Source organism: Montipora foliosa, chromosome 2 (genome assembly GCF_036669935.1).
Source record: "Montipora foliosa isolate CH-2021 chromosome 2, ASM3666993v2, whole genome shotgun sequence".
NCBI classification, from domain to species: domain Eukaryota; kingdom Metazoa; phylum Cnidaria; class Anthozoa; order Scleractinia; family Acroporidae; genus Montipora; species Montipora foliosa.
The window spans coordinates 15195838-15216814 of NC_090870.1; the positions used below are offsets into that span (position 1 = coordinate 15195838).

The window sequence follows — 20977 nt, forward strand, 5'->3', positions numbered from 1 at the left end:
ATGGAAGAGCTTAAAGTCTCCGAAGAAACTATAGCTTTGGTGGAGCAGTTCGCCAAGGAAAAAAATGATATCATTTGCGGCTTTCTTAAGGAGAAAGAAATTATGGAGACAGTGCATAAAGACGAAATGAAAGAGCTGGTAGCGACATTCGAGCTAGAGAAAGATTTCATTAGAAAGAAATTTGAATTGGAAAAAAGGGACCTGTTGCAGGTGGAAAAACAGAGCCATCACGATCTATACGAGAGAAAAGACCTGGAAGGAAAATCGACTAAAGAGGTTGCATCCGAAGAAAGGAAAGCAGAAATTAGATACAAAGAGGAAAAAGTGAAAATCAGGCATGAGTTTGAACAGGTTATTGCTGCCAAAAACGAAGAAATTAAAATATTACGAAGGACATTGTTGCGTGAGGAGCACAAACAAAACAGATTAGCGAGGAACTCTCCAGACAATGACGTATACATCAAAAGAACTGAACACGAAGAAGAGATAAGGAGCTTTGCCGCGAATTTCAAAACTGAAAAGTTAGAATTGCAGAGAAAATTTGATCGAGAAAAAGCCCAGCTTGTCCAGGTTTTTGCAAATCAGACTGAGTTAATGAGCGCAAACTTTGACGAAGAGAAAAAGAGAATGCAAGAGGAACACCAAAAGGAATTACAGCTTAAATTAGAAGTTGCAGAGAGACTTCATGATGAAAAATCAGATCATGATAACCAGAGAATGCTTGAGCAATTTGAGCATGAAATAAGAGAATTACAGGAAAGCTTAGACAAGGATTATAACGATAGAATTCTTGAACAACAAGAGATCATTGAAAATCTCGAAAAGCAGAAGAATGAACTACTAAATGCGTTGCAGACTGAGAGATTTAGTTTAGCAAGGCTCTATAACCGTGAGGTGTCTTTGCTTGCCAAAACAGATCAACTAAACAAGGCGGATATAGAGGTTTCCCTACTTGATGAAATTGCCAAACTCAAGCAACATTACGAAGATGCCATGACAGAGGCAGAAGAACAGTACAAACAGAAAATTAACGAAATTAAAAGCAACCAAACCCCAACGCGAGAACTCGAGCAACAACATCGTAAGGAAGTTGAAAAGCTGAAGAAGGACTTCCAACATGAAAAAGGATACATGGACGCTGAATTTCGTAAAGAACAGTTAAATTTGCTGAAGAGTTTTGAGTTTGAAAGGAATGACGTAGAACAAAGATACAAAGTTCTGTTACGTGAAAGAGAAGCAGAGATACAGCAGAGGGACGAAGATTTACGACGTATTCACGAGGAAGAGCTTGGTGACTTGAAATCGATAGTCTTGAAACAAAGAGAGGAGCTTGAGATTTCGAAGCAAAAACTTACCCATTTGGCTGATCAAGTAGATGAGTTTGTCAGCGAAAGAAACAGGTTAGAGGAAAAAATTGAAAAGGAGAGGAGTCAATGCCAGACTCTCGAGCAAACTATTGAAAACAATATTCAGACCTTCCGGAACAATATGAAGGAAGTTAAAGCATTCCATCAGAAAGAGCTTGCTCGAAAAGTCGAGGAACTTTCCTCGGAGAAAGAAAAGACGAAACGACTTGAAGAGGAAAAGAGAACATTGCAGAAGGCGCTACAAACACTGAATGCGACTTTGGAAAACGTCCAGGAGACGTCGCGAATTACTGTTGAGGCGACGAATGACGCTGGTCCGGAAAATTCTTCTCTTGGCATCATGGCGGATAAGAAAATTGATGAAATCGAGTGGGAAAACACAAACATGATAGAAGAGGAAAAGGACCAAAATTCTGAAGACCAAAACATACTTTGCAAAGGACGAGATCAACTAAATGGAAATGAAGACGATTATGATCCCAGTGTAAAGGAGGTTGAAGTCAGAAAACAGGAGAACAATCGGGGAACTCGGACGAAAAAGGAGGATCAAGTCACTGAGAGTCTTCTTGAAATAAGGGAAAAGCTAAATCAATGTATCCTTCAAGAGGAAGACCTAAAAACATCGGATGATTTCCAAATGTCCAACAAGAAAATGAAAGATGCAATCAATGAGGTAATCATGGAGATTGACAACGTCCATGCAAACCAAGGAAACGATGAGAATGTCATAATGGAAGGGAAGCAAAGGTTTTCTATACAGGCTCAAATTGAAGCTGTCGAGAATATCTTAACAGACAATGATGATGTCAGGAACATTGAGAAAGCTACGAAAAATCGGTTAAATCACAAGATGAAAGAAATTTTAAAGAAAGTACATATGGAAAATGAGTTGGAAAAGTTGAGGATGAAGAAAGAACAGCAAGAAGGACTCAGCGCCGTTATGAAAGAGTTGGCAAATGAAACTGGAAAGAAAGTAGAGGAGTTGTCAGAATATCTGGAGAATTTACAGCAGCAAAAGGGAAGTACTGAACAATCAGAAAAGCGTCCTATGGAGTCCAGAGGCTCGCTAACCAATGATAGTAATAGCGTTCACACAAACCCTGAAATATCAAAGAGAAGAACAAAAAAGGATGCAAGCAATTATACAGATGTGGTAGTTGAACTGAAACGTGAAAATAAAGACCTCAAGCGTTCCATAGAGGAGCTCGGAAAGAATTTTAAGAAAGAAAAAGAAGATTTAATGGAAAAACTGCAAACACAGCACAAAGAATTTGTGATGAGCACGGAGGACGAGGTTATCGAACATCTCTTAAAGGAGAAGTCAAATATTGAAGAAGCGTTTAATCTAGAAAGGTTCTACCTGAGTAGGTTATATTACTTGGAAATGAAAGAGGAGATAGAAGATGTTCTTTTCCGCCGAAGAGAAAACATGAAGCAAGAATTCGAAAGGGACAAGATGAACATTATTTTGAAATACGAAAGTGACATCTCTGACTTGCACAAATTACTTTCCGAGAAAGGTGAGATGGAGCTAAAACTACTCCATGACAGAAATCAAGTCACGCAAAAACTATTGGCTGCGCAAAAAAGGGAATCAGCCGAAAAGGGAGATCGAGAAAGAGAGAAGGAAAAAGAAAAACTTGAGAGGGAGAAAGGCAATCTGGAGATTACTATTCCACTTAAGAAAGAAATAGCAGACCTACAAAAAAAGAGACATCTAGAACACGAAACCTCTGTCGCTAATCTGAAGGAAGCTATCGACCTAATAAAAGAAATAATTTCCAGTACCTCCCTAAAAGCAATAGAAGATAACCATCAACTCGATCGATTGAGTTTTCTCAGTGAAGATCCTGAGAGTTTTGTAGGAAGCTCACCAATAAACCGCTCGAGTGAAATCTTGAAGAGATTTGATGAAGAGATTCGTAACAAGGAAGAGTTACAAGATGCTCTTGAAAACCTCGTAGAAATTTTACTAAATAAGGATGAAGATATTGTTTATGACTCGGACACAACGTCTGGTGCGAGTTCTGACCTGGAGTCAGACTACTCGGACACCGCAACTACATCCGGAGAAACGGATGAAGGAGCATTTTCGGGACCTGAATCGAATGACGGTGAGATGTTGAGCATCAAGAAAGAGAAACTGGATTTTGTTTTCAACGTGGAAAGGTTTAACCTTGGAAGAGTTTATTATGGGGAATACAGAGACAGTTTACAAAAGGCGATGAGGAAATTAGCCAAGGCCAGAGAAGCTCTTCGTAGTAAGAAAAAAGAGTTGGAAAACGATATGCTTCACGGTTTTCGATCTCTAGCGCAGAGAACCAATTTTGGTAATGAATATCAGCATGTATCCACAAGAGATGTTGACACACAAACAATGGTTGAGAACTCAGTGAAAGATGAAGCAGATGGCGTTGCTGATGACGAGCTAACGAAAATGAAGGAAGCTAGTATTGAAGTGATAACATTTTCGGAAGTTGATGATGGCCTAAGTGACTTCCACATAAAGTCAGAGGGTCGCAAGGTGATAGAGGGAGGAAGTATTCTAAATGAAGAAAGACCCTTATTTACGGTACCTGCAATACCAACGGATGAATTAAATGAAGATCTCTGTGAAGAAAGTGAAAATTTCATTGGCAAACGTAAGCAAGAGGAAGATAGCTGTGGAAAACGTGATTCACGTAGTGAGAAGGATCAGGATAGAAAGAAAGATGAATGCAACCCTGAAGATGAAAACAGTGATGGGGAGGGGCAATGTTACAAGGAAGAGGAAGAGCCATTTAAGAAAACAGGTAAACAAGATGTCCAGGGAAGAAATGAATTTGAGGTTGATGTTTCCTCCAAGCCTGAAGGTAACAAAGATGACGAACTGGAAAATGCTAAGGATATAAATGAAGAACAACCCTCTTCAGATGAAGTGAGGGTCCAGTGTACAAAGGAAATGAAACCAAAGAGGGAAGATGACATAAGCGAAATAACTCAGAGTGAAATTGGGAAGGAAACTAAAGAAAAAGGTACCAGAGACAGTGTCTATATTGTGGAGAGAAGCGATAAAAATGAACAACAAGAGGAGCAGTTTAAACAAGTGGATAAAAAAACACCGACTGAAGGTGAAACAATACTTGCAAAGGACGGGTGGGCCACTGAATACAAAGAAACCAGTAAGGAGTTCTTTGTGCGTGATGCAAAAACACCACAAGTGGGCTACAAAAATTCAACTGGGCACGAATCTTGGAGAACGGCAGATGTAGAGGAGAAAACTCTTGAAAAAGATGGAATAATCAATGACACGGAAACCATGGATGAGATCGATCATGCGAGAGATAGAGAGAAAGCACACACAGACATCCACATCCAACCTGATCGTGAGCCCCTTGGTGACACCAAAGAAGATGTAAGAGGCGACGCAAATAAGGTGAATGAGTATGTGGGCTTTAAGGACAATCCACAGGTCGTACTAGATACAAAGCCACCACGGGTAGACGACAAAGATTTAGCTGGGCACGAATCTCGGAGAACACGAGATGGAGAGGAGAAAAAACTTGAAAAAGATGGAATAACCGATGACGCAGAACAAAGAGATATATTAAACGAAATCATGGCTGAAGTCGATCATGATCACGCAATAGATAGCGAGAAACCATATGCAGACACAAAAATGCAACCTGATCATGGGGCTCTGGCTGACTCCGAAGAAGAAGGTACAAGAGACGGCTCAAATATAGTAAATGAGCTTGTAAACTTCAAAGACAAACCACAGACCGTATTAAAAAATTCACCAGAGCATAAGTCTCCGGGAGAGATGAAGGAAGGCGAAATGACACCAAAAGAGAAGGGGTCTGCGAAGAAAGGGGATAAAACGAATGCCATGGATAAGACATTTGACGGAAATGAAGATGTGTGCCATTTAAAGAAGACACAAGATGATGACATTGCACTAGAAAGTGAGTTTCAGGAGGAGGTATACAGTGACGAAAAACCATTCGAACAGGATCGAATACCCAGTGGTAACAGAGAAAATAGCACAGAAGAGAGCTTTGATGAGGTTAAGCGCTTAGGACATGAAGGAGAAATGGACGCAAACGCCGATTTTACGGCAGAGAATCAGAACGACTCTAATAAGGAGGAAACGACGACTGGAAAGGATGGAATAAACAATGGCACTGAACAAAAGCAATCTGGGGCAGTCATCTTGGAAGCAACTGGGGATGTCAGTGGCGATGCGAAACCGCCTGAAGAACGTAATAGTTCAATGCAGCCAAATTCTCAAGAAGACCTGATAAACGACAGCAGAGCATCAGCAGAGGACGAAATAACTAGTGACAGCGAAGGAACAGATTCTAAGGAAAATACCCCTATCCAAGCTATGGATGATAACGTTGCCCCTGGGAAGGAACCACAAGAAGACATGATTTCATCCATTCATAAGCCTGGGGAAGATGCAAATGAAGACCAACTGCAACAGAGATTAGGAACTGATTACTTAACTGCGGACAGTCCAATTAAAGATACTGGTGAAGACCTGTCAGAGGAATATGAGAGTACTGGACATTTAGATCAGTCACAAGCGCAGGGGGGTTCTTTTGAGCCTGAACCTCAGGAGATTACATTTTCAAAGGATGAAGTCACCGTCACCAGAATAGAAATGGCGGAAGAGGATACAATTTCCGAGAATGAAAGTACGGTAGAAGCAGAAGACGACCAGAATGACCCCAAGCAGAAGTATATAAACCAGCAAGGAGGAAACGAATGTAACAAACAAAAATGCAACAAAGAAGATTCTGAGGCAAACAATCAGATCTCCTGTAAATATATGGATGAAGAGAATGCTAGAGAAAAGCAAAAAAAGGATGGCAATGACAACCTATTCTATGAGGAACTAGAGAGGCCTTCAGCAGAAAAAGGTGATGCAACACCCAAAATCGCCCTACCTGAGAAAGCCGCTAGCAAAGGACACAAGCCAACAGAGATGGCTAAGCTCGAGCAAGAACCAACATCTGACCTTTTCAGTGATTCAAACGATAAGTTGAATTCTTTCGCGAACTCAACAATGCATAATTTTAACTCAATGGATGATACACAAGATGCGAGCCAAGGCGGAAACCTTACTGCACGGAATGACAAGGAAAGCAATAATGAAAATGATAGCTTCTGGGAGTCCTGTTCGTTCAAAGGTGACGAAGACGAAGACGATTTTAGATTCACACAAGGTACTTCCCCTATAAGCGACCAAGATCTCATACTTCGACTGAGTAATAACAACAAGATGTTAAAAGAAAAATTCGACCTTCTATGTGAGATCGTTGGAAAGGCTTTCGTGGACGAGATACAAGAATTGAGCGATAAGCATGAAAGAGAAGGATCTGTGGATGATACAGACAGTTGGAGTGATTTATATGAGGAGAAAGAACTTCTTGTAAATGATATTAAAGAGATAGACTTAAAAATAAAACAGCTGCGTGGTAGCAAACATGACGGCACAGAAAGTCTCAGGTTGAAAGAGGAAGAAACGGAGACTCTTGATTCCTTGGAAAAAATTGACAACGAGCTGAAAGAGAGAAAAGAAAAAGACTGGTTGAAACATCTCTTAAAAGAGAAGGAAGATGTTTGCACTAAGTTGGATGAAATTAATAATGTGCTACGAGAAAAGAAAGAGGTGTTCGGAAATTTAGCCGACAATGATTTTAAAGCAAGTGCTCTGATGAGTAGGAGTGACATGCTGAAGGATGACGCAGCTGAAAAATCACGTGAATTTAAGCATAAAACCAAAATGTTAGAAGAAGCAGACAGAGTGAAGGAAAAAGAGAATCAACAACTAAAAAAATCTTTGAACGAATTGAAGGTCCAAATTGCGGCTTTAGAGAATTCCATGGAGACTGTGAGTGACAACTATCCCCAAGAGGCAAAAACGTTCAGTAAACAGCTTCCACCTGAGATCTCCTCCTTAATAGCAGGCAAGAGAGACGCAGATCAAAGCATGATAAGGCTAGACAAAAAAGTAACGAAAACTGCCAACAACATTGAATTGTACGAAAAGTTGCTAGAAGAGAAAACAAAAAGATTAGAGCCCTTTCAAAGAAAAAAGGAACGACTCGAGAACGCACTTAAATTTCTTGTGCCGTCAGCAACTAAGCGTCACCAAGATGTGGTTGGGGATGAGGAAGGTTCTGGCAAGGATACCGAAAGCATGGTTGACGACTTCTGGAACGAGGACGATACGATGAGTCTGGAACAAAGACGAATGGAGAAAGAAATTGACGATTTAGATCTTGCCATCAGAAAAATCGAAGTGTCTCAAAAACTTAATCGTAAACTTAGTGAAGAGACTACAACATTTAAAAGACTGGCGATTGTGTATGAAGAAAAACGGATGAAAAAGGAAGACTTAAAAATTCTGAACGCAAAAATAGCGAACGAGGAAATCGATCTGAGAAAGGCTGGAATCGCTTCTTCAAAAGTTACCGAACATTTGGAAAAAGGTCTAAATATGGAGAGAGAATTATCCAAATTGGACAATTCACCACCGATCGAGGTAGCAACGCGTAAGAGTAAAAAGCTAGAAAACCTCTTCTTGTTAAGGGAGAGCCTTGTCGAAAGTATTCGCAAACTAGAGGATGAAATGTCTGAGGAACAGAGCAATTTCCTCCTCTCACAGCAGTTCAAGAAGACCGGCGAGTTAGATGAAAGTGGCTCAAAAATCAAAGCATTTACACACAAGAAAGTCAAGGTATTAACAGAATTGAATGAAACTAACGAGGCAATACTTCAAAAAATAAGTGCAGGTGGCTTAACAGGACCTCACGAAGCGTTTTTAGAAGAGAGCGTTGAGAGGAAGCTAAGACTAGAGGATGAAAGAGACAAACTTCAGGATAAAATAGATGGAGAAACATTTAGAGCTGCAGAGGCTCTAGCTGTCCTTGCCAAAGAGAAATTAGCACTCAATGAAGAACTGTCAAAAGCTTCAGAGAACATAGACGTGGACGCTGATAGCCTCGAGGAAGCCTTTTATAATGATGGTGATTTCAACAACAACAACAACAACAACAACAACAACAACAACAATGACAATGACAACAACAAAGAAGACCAGGACGACGACGACAGTAGAAACAAAGACGGGAACATTCATGACAGGATGAGTGTAAGGATTGGCCAGTCTCCTCAAATCCCGGATAGGGAATCACTCTCTATTAAGGACTTGCGTCAAAAACAACGGGAAGTGGAGCACGTCCTCAAAGAAAAGGCAGAGATATTAATGGAGGTTAAAAAGCGTGGGAAAGATTCAAGTGAGGAAGAAGAGGCCCTCGAAGATGCTGTTAGAGAGAAAATATTGGTTGATCGGCGACTGAAGCAGGTTCTTAAAGAGAAGAAGATTCATAGGAAAGAGAGAGAGGCATACCATGAAGATAAGGAAACATATCCGGGAAAAGTGAAAGGGGAAATTTCTACTGAATCAAGTGCATTGAAAGACGACATAGAGATAGGTTCAAATATAAACTTTGAAGACAGACGTACTGAGCTACATCATCAAATACAAGCAAATGATGATCAGCTACAGAATTTACTGAAGATTGTGAACGTTTCTGATGACCAATACGTCAGAAAGCTGGAGGACTTGAAAAGTCTTGTTGTTGACAAGATTAAACTAGGAGACGAAATTGAACAACTGAATTTGCTCGAAGACTTGTTGAATACGAAAAGGAAATTGGAGACAAAATCCTCGAAAATGGAGCCTCTAGAAGGCAGTGGTGAACAAAAAGCACAAATTGAAATTGAACTGAAGAAATTAAACGCTTTAATTAAGCTTAGACTTAAACAGATGCAAGGATTGGAGAGAAGAAAGGAGTCTAATGAAGAAGCCCTTAAGGGGCTGCTAGATAAGAAAGAAGAAGTGGACAAAAGGCTGGAAACTTTCAAGGAAAATGTTTGTAAGGTGAAGAAGGAAGCCGAGAATAACCTTGCAGAAGGAGAGCGGATCATGCATAAAAACAAAATGATTACTTACGAGGAACAGGAAGCGTTGCGGAGAGAAGTTGAATTGATCCAGGACGAGATAGAACGCATCAGCAAAGAAATAACCGAAGTGGAGAAGGACTTGCATCTTCTTAAGAAAGAGTCCCATAAACAAAGTAGGGTCACGTTGGATTTGGAGCAACTGTTCACCAAAAAGGAGAGTTTACGAGAGTATTTAGCTGAAATTGATGCTGTACTTGACAGCAGCGATGGAGATTTCACCGAAAAAGAACATCATGATCCTGTTAAAACGGACGAATTAAAAGAAAACAGAAGGGCATTGGAAACAAAGTTGCAGACGATTAGGGATCACAGAGCAATGGTAGATGTTGAGTACGAAGAGGAGGCAATATGGGAAGAAATGAAAGACCTTGAACAACAAAAAAGTGACCTGGAAGAAAGGGGAAGGGAAATATCTGAGCAAATTCGTGACTCGCGCATGTTAAATAGGCTGGCTGAAAAAGCAAATGAGCGCGACAAGCAAATACCCACTCACTTCATTCGAGGAATTTTATATGAGATGACAAGGGACAAAAAGACATTAACGGAGTTTATAAAGGAACAGCAAGACTTGCAGAATTGTATCCAAAGGCAGAAAAATATTTTGGAGGACGAAAGTTCCTTAGTGATGTCTAAAGTTGGAGAGGATCTGGTCCATGCCCTGACAATACCATTCCCAAGTGACAATCAACCTACAATTACGAACACGTACGAGTCAATTTTAAAGGAGGTCAAAGATAGTGATGCAACAGTTGGTGAGGTGCTCCGAGATCTTGCCGAAGAAAATGAGGAACTAAGAGTAATCATCCAAGAAATGAATTTAGAATCGGAAACGCTGAAAGACAAAGTTGGGGAGCAATTAGTGAAGGAACTTTTGACTCCCGCTTTACCAAGAGAAGAGATGGAATCTGGTGACGCTCTTAGTGTCATGAACGAAGATGGAAAGTCTTTGGCCAGCATATTACAGGAACAGGCAGGCAAAATAGACACACTCAAAGACACACTTGGACACGAACTTTTTGATGCTATATTATGGACGCCAGAGAAACCTGACGTGGAAGAAAAAAGTGCTTCCTTCTCTCCAACACTTGTAGCTCCTGTGATTATGAAACATTTTGATGAAGACCTTGAAACTGTCATAGCCTTTTACGAGAAAGAGCTTGATCATATTTCGCAAGAAAACGAGGCGCTTAAGGAAACTTTGGGCAAAGATCTCACCCAACAACTGCTCGGATTAACCAGGAAATGTCAAACGTCAAAAAAGGGCTATGACATCACACCTACAGAGTATTTATCTAAGTCTCAAAACCGAAAGGTTATGGGTGGAGCAATGGATGAAAATTTCAATTCTGTGTTACATAGCAAGATAGAGGACAAGTCCAGGCAATTTGCAAAGGAGGGTACTTCATCAGCTGCAAGAGCAAGCCAATGGGAAACTGATGCTGAAATTGAGATTGGAGAAACGATACAAGGCATGCCTGTGATTGGGAGTACCGATCGTCCGGAGTTTGATACGAGACAACAACTAAGAGGGTCTTTCAAAGATGATCCCAGTGCAAAGGGGCAACCACAGGAACATCCTAATGACGCTGTCAAGACGAAATTTGCGGAGACAGATCTTAATGATACACCTGAAGACATTTCTGTTCAGGAAAGGGCAAAGGACATTGTAACGACGTTATTTAACATCTACATGTCCCACTTAAGATCCCCACGAGAAACGGAGTCATATGTCTTGAATGAAGAGGAAGATCATTGCTCACTGCACGCGCTAAATATAATACGCGAAAATGGTGTGACGCTTGGTGGAATTATATCTCATTATGAGCGCGAACTTCAGCTACCACTACAAAATAAAATCAGCCCCTCAAGACCACTGGAGGAACAAGACAGCCAATTAGAAAGCAGAATTGACGATGGATCAAATCCACTAGAAACTGTCGAATTGGACAAACGCATGAAAGTTATTGTTGACGACGAAAACGAACTAAAAGTGCTTCAGGTGCCAAGGGAGATACCAGACAAAGATCTTGGAGAAATATTGATAAATGGGGTAGACGAAGAACTTACGGATGGCTTACGAAATGTACGCGACATTTCTCTCGGACAAGACCATGACCACAAAATACCTGAAGATTTCGAAATTTTCAAAGATGACAACAAGGAAAGCTTGGGACAAACGTCAACTGAAGAAACAATTGGGGAAATGGAAACAGAGGAAAAAGTAGGGTGTCTACTTTTAGGCGAAAACGATCTCGATTTTTCAAGACAAAATATGGATTCCGTTCTGGAAAATGAAAAGCACCTAAATAGAGAGGAAGAAGCGGAGGTTGAAGCACAACCAAGGGGACTCAAGGCACCTAACATTGATCCTCAAAGTAACAAGACCATAGCTTATGACGTACCATCTTATGAAGAGGCTCTACGACGTTTGCAGTATAAGCTTGGACCTAACTTGACTAGAGCTCTTCTTGCAATGAACACATCCACTTTTCGTATGGAGGGAGAACGTGGGGACAAGAACAAAGAACTTAACGAACAGAACGAGATCTCAATAAAAGAAAATGGAGACACAGAATTTTTTGAGGTCTTTGAAAAGATTTCAGGGAATTTAAGCATTGAAAAAGCTAGTCTTACAGAGAAAGAACTGAAGGCTTTAGCCGTAATGACGACAAGTAAAAAAACTCTTGAGGACGTGATAGAGGATTATGAAAAACGAATTTATGATGACTTCGCTGAACTGGAGACAGAGGTCATCCTCCTTGAAGAGAAACTTGGTAGCGATCTCTTTCACGCCCTATTAGCTGAGGATGATGAAGAAAACGGCATCCCACAAACAAGTGAACCTGCGAATATAGCAAGTCATGACATGGTTAATCCGTTCACAGAGGCAGAAAAAGATGATGTTCAACTGTGTGTTCTAAAAGCAAGATCATTGATAAAGGATGAAGGCAAAACTGTGGAAGATATCCTTAGAAAATATGAAACACAGCTTTGGAAGATGACGAAACTACGTCCAAATGATAAAAGCGAAGGTATGCTAAATCGTATATTGGACTTCGAAGACAAGATATCAAGTCTTCAAAGCAAAAACAAGGATTTAGAGGAAGAAATTGAGACTCTAGAAGAAAAATTGAGCAATCTTGAAAAAACCATAGGGCAAGACTTATTCCGTGTACTAGATAATTTGCCTAAGGACGCAAAAATTGATCTGAATACGGCGGACAACATGACAAGTGAGACTTTAACGATAAAGTCGCAGCTACCCACAGGTGAAAGCGAAGATGCTGTACAACCTGGATATCTAAAGGCAAAATCACTTTTAGTAGATGACGGCAAAACGGTAGAAGACATCTTGAGAAAATACGAAACACAACTCGAGGAGATGAAAAAATTACTTCCAAATGAAAAAGGGGACGATGCCTCAGGGATAGATCTCATATCAAATTTTGAGAACAAAACAGCACGGTTCGAAACTAAAAATGATGATTTGAAGGAGGAAAACAATACATTAGGCCAGAAGCTGAAGGAACTTGAAAAAATCATCGGCCAAAACCCAGTTGTTGCAATGGATGATTTACAGGATAGTGAGCATTCATTTAATGACGCAAACATCGATTTGAATGTGACACACGAAATGAAAAACAAGAAAGAGGCCAAAACAAAGCTGCAGCTAACCGGACGTGAAGATGAAAATGACGCACATCCTAACGATCTAAAAGCAGAATCATTAACAGAGGATGAAGGAAAAATGCTGGAAAACATCCAGCGAAAACATGAATCACAACCGGAAAACTCAATTCATCTACTAAATGAAAAAGGCAAGGGTGCCGCGATGAAAGATTTCACGTCTGATTATGAACACAAGAATGAAAGCCCGACGGGAAGAAATAAGGATTTGGAGAAAGAGAACGAGACTTTGATCGAGAAATTGGCCAATCTTGAAAAATATATCGGCCAAGACTTATTTTGTGTGTTGGATAACTTACAGGATAAAAGCAATTCGTCTACCATAATGGAGACTGATTTGGAAGCGGTAAGAAAAATAAAAGGCGAGGATGAAACCTTGGAAGATGTTCTCGAAAATTATGAGAGCGAATTGATTGCTTTAAGGATGCTGGTACCTCGATCAGTCAAGGAAAGCAGTTCATTAACAGATGTTGAAAAAGAGCATGACGAGAAAATTGAGGAGTTACTAAGGCAAAACAACGACCTTAAGAGTGTCTTACACAATTTGCAGGATAAAATTGGAAGCAACCTTTATGACGATCTCACAAGATTAATTAGGGGATATGATGATTGCTTGGAAATAGAAAGCACTAATGAGGCAAAAATATCAAAAAAGTTATGGGCACCAAATAGAATGAAAGAAGAAGCACTAACTTTAGAAGATGTCATTTTGTCCTATGAGCAAGATCTGCAGCAATCAAAACGAGTGAACGACGTTCAAGACGGCCAAGGAATGAAAGGCAATCCAGTGGATGTGTCGAATAAAAAGCGCGCTTTATCTAAAGCAGATGTTAGCAGCAGTGGTGGCTTTCCATCAGTGGTCGAGGGTGGAGAAACAAAAGCGTTAGCGACAAAAAGGAGAAAAAGTGAAGACGAAGACCCAATGCAGCAATCGGAAAACGACAACGCAGCTAATGCAAACGAGAATAGCAGCCATCCGTGTGACAGAAACAACAGTCTTCATGTGGAAACCAGAAAAACCGACTTTCAGGGAGTGTCGTTAATTTCAAATGAAGGAAGTACCACAGAAGCCGCCGAAAACGAAACAGAGGTTGTAACAAGACTAGCTCCAAGCGATGACACAGATGATGTTTCTGAAGTAGTTAAACGTGACCGCACAATAGAACGTCTGAAGGAAGAAAATGATAAATTGTTAAAACGGATGAAAAAACTAGAGCATAGGATTGGACGAACGCTCTTAAGAGAAGTGGAGCACAAGAAACCAGAGGATTACACGGAAGTAAGTGACAACAATTCAGCTGAACACGATGAAACCTTTAGAGCAGTAGAAATTATGTTGAAGGAGGAAAGACCCCTAGAGGATGTAATAAAATCATTCGATAGACAGCTTGATGCCCCAAAAGGCAGTATTCATAGCGAAGGAAAAGAAGGATTCATCACAACTGACAGCGACAAAAAATACGAAGACACAGTAGTGGATCTCAGGATGGCAAACGACTGCCTATGGTATGACTTAGAAAAGCTAAAGAGCATAATCGGTCACGGCCTGGTCAAGGAAATAATGAAATTGCCAAGTGTTGCCGATGAAACAAAGGAAACCTTAAATTTACAGAAAAGCAAACCAGGTAGCGATTTAAAGATCACCAAAATCATGGATGTGAAACAGTCAACTTTAGAGGACGTTTTAGAAACATATGAAAGCGCACTTGGAACGCTCCTGAGTGACACATCGGCTTCCTCAGCCGACGTCGAAACGGAAACTTATAATCATGAAAGCTGTAATGTTGCAACCTTAAAGCAAGAAAATGATATCTTAAAGAAAAGCATTGGCGTGACACTGTCTCAAAGTTTACTGAAAATTGCAAAGGATGGAAAAGACGAGACCGATTTATTTTCAGATGACACGGAAGAGGCAGAGCCTATTGACCCAAAGGATTCACCTGCACTAAAAGAAAGGATTCACATCCAAAGGTCATCAGAAGAGCTACGTGCTGAGACTCTGGTAAGAGAAGAGGGCAGAACAATTGAAAATATCCTCAAGAATTATGAAAAGGAACTGGAGAGTATAACGGCTTTGGTTCTCAATAAATCGGGACAAACCACTGACATGCTTTCGGATCTTGTGAGACAATACGAAGATCAAATCGACGAAGTGAGGAATGAAAACAGGAAATTTGAGAACCGGTTGCTGTTCCTTGAGGACAAAATCGGGTCAAACCTTATCAACGCATTGGATAACCAACAGGATGGAACGAAGCTCCAAGAATATATCAGCCAAAGCGAGCTAAATCCTCCTCTTATCATGAAAAAAGAAGACACGTCACTGGAGGCAGTCATCAGACGTTATGAAAAAGAAATAAAAGCATCCCGGGAACTGGATGAATATGACGAAAACCAACTGTCCACTTCAGACACTGCAAAAGAATGCAAAGTTATGCTAACTAAAGAGCAGAACGAAAAAGAGTCATTAAAAACTGCTTTAAACCACCTGGAGGAGAAACTTGGCCCATCACTTGTTGAAGATATCAAAAAGCTCGCGGATAAAACGGCTGTGAAGCTCAGTGATGAAGGGCTTCAATCATCTGGAAAACAGAAAGAACTCAAGGCTACAAATATCATGCGAGAGGAAGCTGTAACACTAGAGAGCGTTCTTGAAAGATATGAAGACGAATCATACAATATAGCGGCATCTGGTGAGCAGATCAATGTGGACAACATGAAGCGGCTAACAGAAAAGGTTGGTTTAGATCTTGTAAATGAATTGCTTCAACCAAAAATGAGGGAAATGGGAAGAACAACAAGGTGGGAGGCAGTTGAAATTATCAAAGAGGAAGAAAAGACGCTGGCTGATATTATCGAAAGTTATGAAAGTGATTTGAACAGGTTTAAAAGAGAAAGGGGTGCATTAGAGGCTTTAGAAAAGAAGAGCGAAGACACTGGACAGTCTGTTCTTCTCATAATATCACAATATGAGGATGAAATTCAGCGCCTTAAAGGTACATCAGAAGAACTTGATAATAAACTATCCACCCTTTTTGCAAGGCTAGGAGATAACCTTACGAATGAAGTCCTTAGTCTGACACCTTGCAACGGAACAGGTCCAAGAAGTTCTTTCAAAGCTGTCGAAACAATGGCAAACGATGGAAAGAAACTTTCTGACGTTATAAAACAATACGAAATTGACTTAGAATCACTAAACAGGGTAAACGAAGCACTGAAGGTTAGCTCTGGTGACCAATCCGTAGAAGGAAAACCATTTCAAAGCGTTACTTCCGAATATGAAATGAACATGAAAGAAATGCTGTCAGACAAACAAAAGACCGAATCTAGCCTTATTCGCATATCCCGGAAAGTTGGAGAATCATTAATAAAGCAGTTGCTAAATCCTAGCGAGGAAGGACAAGGAATGAAACCTCACGCTATAGAGGCAATTACAAATGATGGAAAAACCCTTGCCCATGTTTTGACCGAATACGAAGAGGAAATTGAAAGATTGCAAAAAGAATCACGTCAATTACAAGACCATGCCTCTGAAGATTCAGAAGCGACCTCTCTTATGGAAAAAGTTGCAAAGTATGAAGTCGAGATATTGAACGCAAATGAGAAAATAAAGAGTCAGACCAACCTACAAAAAAAAGTTGGCATTGAACTGTCTAAACAGCTCATGGCGCTGTCCGAAAGTGTTGATCAAGAAAACAAGCAACATGTCTTTCTCGGTGCGGTTGAAATAATGAAAAAAGACGAATATTTGACACTCGCTGACGTTGTTAAGAGCTACGAGGAAGAGCTGGAGAAGAAGAAGAATGAAATATTGGCGCTGAGGGAATTGATCTCCGGGAACATGCTTGAGATAGCAACATCCCAAGAAAGTGAAATTTATGACCTGAAAAAGGTGAATATGATTCTTGCCAGGGAACTAGAATCTCTTTCTAATAAAATCGGTCAGGAACTATCGGATGAATTGCTGGAGAAGTCAGCGGACAAGCCACCAACAGACAACGTCAGGTCTTACCGAGAATTGATCCACAGATTGGAGAACGATGGCAAACAATTGCAGTGTATTCTACACGAGTTGGACCTTGAAATAAAGCTTTTGCGCAATAAAAATGAGGAATTAAACAGGAGCAGAAAAGTGCTGGAGGAATTGTCCGGAAAAATTGGGAACGAACTTTATAAAGATCTTCTAAAAGACAACGACCATAACGTAACTCAAGCTACAGACAAACCACCGTTTCAAGCGTCTGAATTGATGTGCGTCAAGCAAAAGAACTTGGGAGACGTTATTTTGAGTTACGAAAAAGACCTGGCGAAATTGAAAAGGGAAAATGTGGCACTTCTTGAATTGGCGGAACGAGAAACATCAGATGATTCATCATCAATCGTGAACGTTTTATCTATTTACGAAGAGAAAATTGAAAAACTCGAAAGTGAGAATGGGGACCTTCACAATAAGATGCAAAAGTTAACTAAAAGGGTAGGACAAGAGTTGTCACAACAGCTGCTTAAACTGCCAGATGAACCAAGTGCTAGTAAAGCAGGTGACAGCGAACTGAATGCACTGACGATCCTAGAAGAAGAAAACTCTACTTTAATGGATGTCTTGCGAGCTTATGAAAATATGTTGAGAGACGAAAACGAAGGAGACAACGGTCCCGTGGTTTCAGAGCAGCTACCAAAGAAGGAAGAAATAAAATTCGCTCAGCTAATTTCTGTTGCCGAATTTAAGCCTAACAGCGAATATAGTGCTATTGACTACACCGAGTCCACGGAAGCTCGAATTAAGACTTTGATCAAGGACAACGCGAATCCCCGAGAGAGATTCGAGAGGTTGTCTGGGAGGGCGGACAAAGAACTTTCGGAGGAGCTAATGAGATCACCCCAGGAAGGAATTACCGGTATCACAACAACAAACGTAGAAAATGTAGAAAGAGATCTTATGGGTCTTGACGACGTAATTGCTGAGAGGACAACACTTTTGAGGAGTCGCGAACGAAACTTACAAAGAAAATTAAAAGATGAAGCTGGACAATCCGAGGAAGGTCACCGTCTAGAAGAAGAAACACGAAGTGTCCAATTTGTTCCCGCCAAAAATTACGTGGATAATATTTTTGAGACTGGTGACGATGAGACTGGCAACCAACTTATAGTTCTCGAACGTGATTTGAATTCAGAAAAAGAAGACAATATCTATGTTTGTGCTCTTCCTGAAATAATTAATGAGAATGTTATTTCTCCAGGGAAAATCGTTCTGGAAAAGCCTGAACAGTTAGCTCATCCTGACGATTCTTTCCTTGTTCGTGAAAGGAAGCAAGCAATTGAAGAGCAGATTGTACAAGTACATTTATCAAAACACGAAGACAGCTTTAACGTGGACTTTGTAGAGAGTCTGACGGCTGACGCAGAAATGGCAATGCACAAACCTGAAAAAATGGAACACATGCTTTTAAAAAATCTGGATGTAAAGGTGAAAGAGCTAGAGAGAGAACTCGAAGACGAAAAAGCTTTAAACGATAGATATCAAAAGGATGTTCAGGATCTCCTAAAAGATATAGTCGACCTTAAAATGAAGCAAGTAAACGACGACGACGAAAACCCCGAAGAGATACGAAGCAGAATGCAAAACGATAGAGACTTAAGACAGGATAATAAACGGCTCGAGGAGGACTTAAGAATTGAAAGAAAAAGGAGACTTTCTTCAGAGGAAAGCAAACGAGATCTAATAGATGAAGTCAACAACTTAATGAAACAAAAGGCAGCACTCATTAAGCAAGGAAATGAACATGACCAGAGTGAAAAACTTTTAGAGGACATGATCAACTTAAGAAAGAAAATTGGGGAACTAACCAACGATAACAACAGTTTAAACAAGAACGTAACAGAACTTAAAGATTCAATGGAAGAAATGGAGGTTCTCTACAATGAACAGAAAAGGCAATTATTAGCAGACTTTGAGAAAGAAAAGTCACTGATGGTGCAAGATCTGGTTGGGTCAAAACAGGAAGTTGAAACTCAACTAAAAGAGTTGCTTGTCATGAATGAAGACTTAAAGGGGACTATAAAAACTCTGCTAGAACAGTTAAATGAATCACATGAAACGTTGGCAAGAGAAGGAGAGAATAACATTGACAATGAGAGTGAATGGAAGGAAAAGAAAAACAGACTACAAGACATGGTCAGCTTGCTTAATGAGTCAAAAGAAAGGCCTGCCATAAAACAAACAGGAAAGAGTGAGCATTCAAACGAACATCTTGATGATACAGAGCATACTCTGAGGGAAAGTTTGAAGAATTACGAGGACAAAACAAAATCAATCGAGACTCAGAAAGCAAAGCGCGGGGCTGAATTGCAACAAGGTGTCGATATTCTGACCAACAAACTTGAAACGAAAATTGGGCTTGTTGAGCAGGCAAGAGAAGACTTTGACAACCTTTTTCAGAGAGAGATAGATCGCCTGAAGGAAGACATGGATTTGACATTGGAAATGGAAAAAGAGAACCTGCGACTTGACTTTGAACAGAAAGAAGATGACTTGAAAAAGCAAGGTTCAGTAGAGCTGCTACAGCGAGAGGAAGAATGGAATAGGGAAAGAGAAGAGCTGCAAGAATTATTTCGAACAGAAAAAGAGAAACTACAAAAAGCATTTGATCAGGAGCTTGAGAAAAGAATATCTGAAGAGTTAGCTGGATTTGCTGAAGAGAGAAGAGAATTAAAGGAAACAGTTGAGAGAAGACTTTATGAGAAGCTTATTGACGAAAATCTTACAGCGGAAACAGATTTTCAAGAGCTCCTTTCAAGAATTTTACAGGAGCATTCCAAAGAAATCGAGGGCGTGGAGAATGACATACGAAAAGCGGAGGAAAGGTTTCAGGACGAAAAAAATAGGTTGAAAGAGAAAAGCGACGAACAGAAAGATATTTTGAAAAAATCTTACGAAGAAGAAAAGAGAGTACTTCAAGTAACTGTTCAAGACCTACTAAAAGAAGTAATTGAACTGAAGGATCAGAGGAAAGAAATTAGGCTCATTCATAAGAAGGACAAAGAAACTATCGAGGAGAATTACGAAAACGACATTATGAAGTTAAAAGAGGACTGGGAACACTACAAGAGAGATTTGCTGAGTAGACTTCAAGATGACTTCAACACTAAATTAGCAGATGAAACCAGAAAACTGGAAGCCAAGATGGAAGATGTGAAAAGAGAACTTGAAAAATCGGAGCAAAGGAGAAAAGAGGTGGAGAAACAATTACTAGAAACTAAATCCGAAAATGAACGAGACAAATTTCACGAAGGTTCCTCTTGCGAGACTGACACAGACAACGACGGTTATCAAAAGGAGCTCAAGTTTGTCAAGAAAACCTTGGAAGAAGAATACGACAAAAAGCTAACAGAAGAAAAAAGAAAGTTTGAGGAAATACTACAGAGCTTAAGGCATGAGATCGGAAGCTTACAAGAAAAGCGAAGACTCATTCAAGACAAAATATACAGTCAGGATCCCACTGTGGTGGACAGGCAAATGATGGAAAAGAGCCTCGCAAATTACAAAATGGAGATGTTTTCAAAAATGGAAGAGGAAGTTGCACAAAAAGTTGCTCGGGAGAAAGAACCTCTGGAAGAAACAATAGACGAACTACAACAACAAGTCGATGATTTAAAACGTCAGCGCTGGGAATTACGGAGCCAGGTAAGAAAAGAAAGAGCGAGGATGGAGGAAGAATTTGAAAACGAAAAAGAAAATATGCAGAAACAGTTCCTAAAAGAAAAGGAAGAGTTGAAGAGCAAGCTTGATTCCAGGATGCAAAAGGAAATGACGAAAATGGCTGCAGAGAACAAAGTAAGTTGAGCCCTGAGTCCGATCTACAACGTAAGTGATAATGATAATAATATTTATATAATTTCTATCTTTCTTG

The 20977-nt window shown here is 40.1% G+C and overlaps 2 protein-coding genes across 4 annotated transcripts in view; both read left to right on the top strand.

The window, feature by feature from the left end:
- LOC137991233 (trichohyalin-like) lies at positions 1–5990 on the top strand. The gene is made up of 2 exons (XM_068836347.1): positions 1–5908; positions 5986–5990. The coding sequence occupies exons 1-2, from the start codon at positions 1–3 to the stop codon at positions 5988–5990; spliced, it is 5913 nt and encodes a 1970-aa protein (XP_068692448.1).
- Positions 5779–20977, top strand: part of LOC137992533 (golgin subfamily B member 1-like) — a 24688-nt gene continuing 9489 nt past the window's right edge. For 2 of the 3 annotated variants that reach the window (XR_011121713.1, XM_068837900.1), the window contains exon 1: positions 5779–20901. Coding sequence is in view for 2 of the 3 variants with exons in the window: in XM_068837900.1 (XP_068694001.1) it covers positions 6013–20901 (14889 nt within the window). In the remaining variant the exon portion in view is untranslated. Of the gene's footprint in view, positions 20932–20977 lie in introns of all 3 variants that reach the window. The other variant, XM_068837901.1, reaches the window with a different exon arrangement.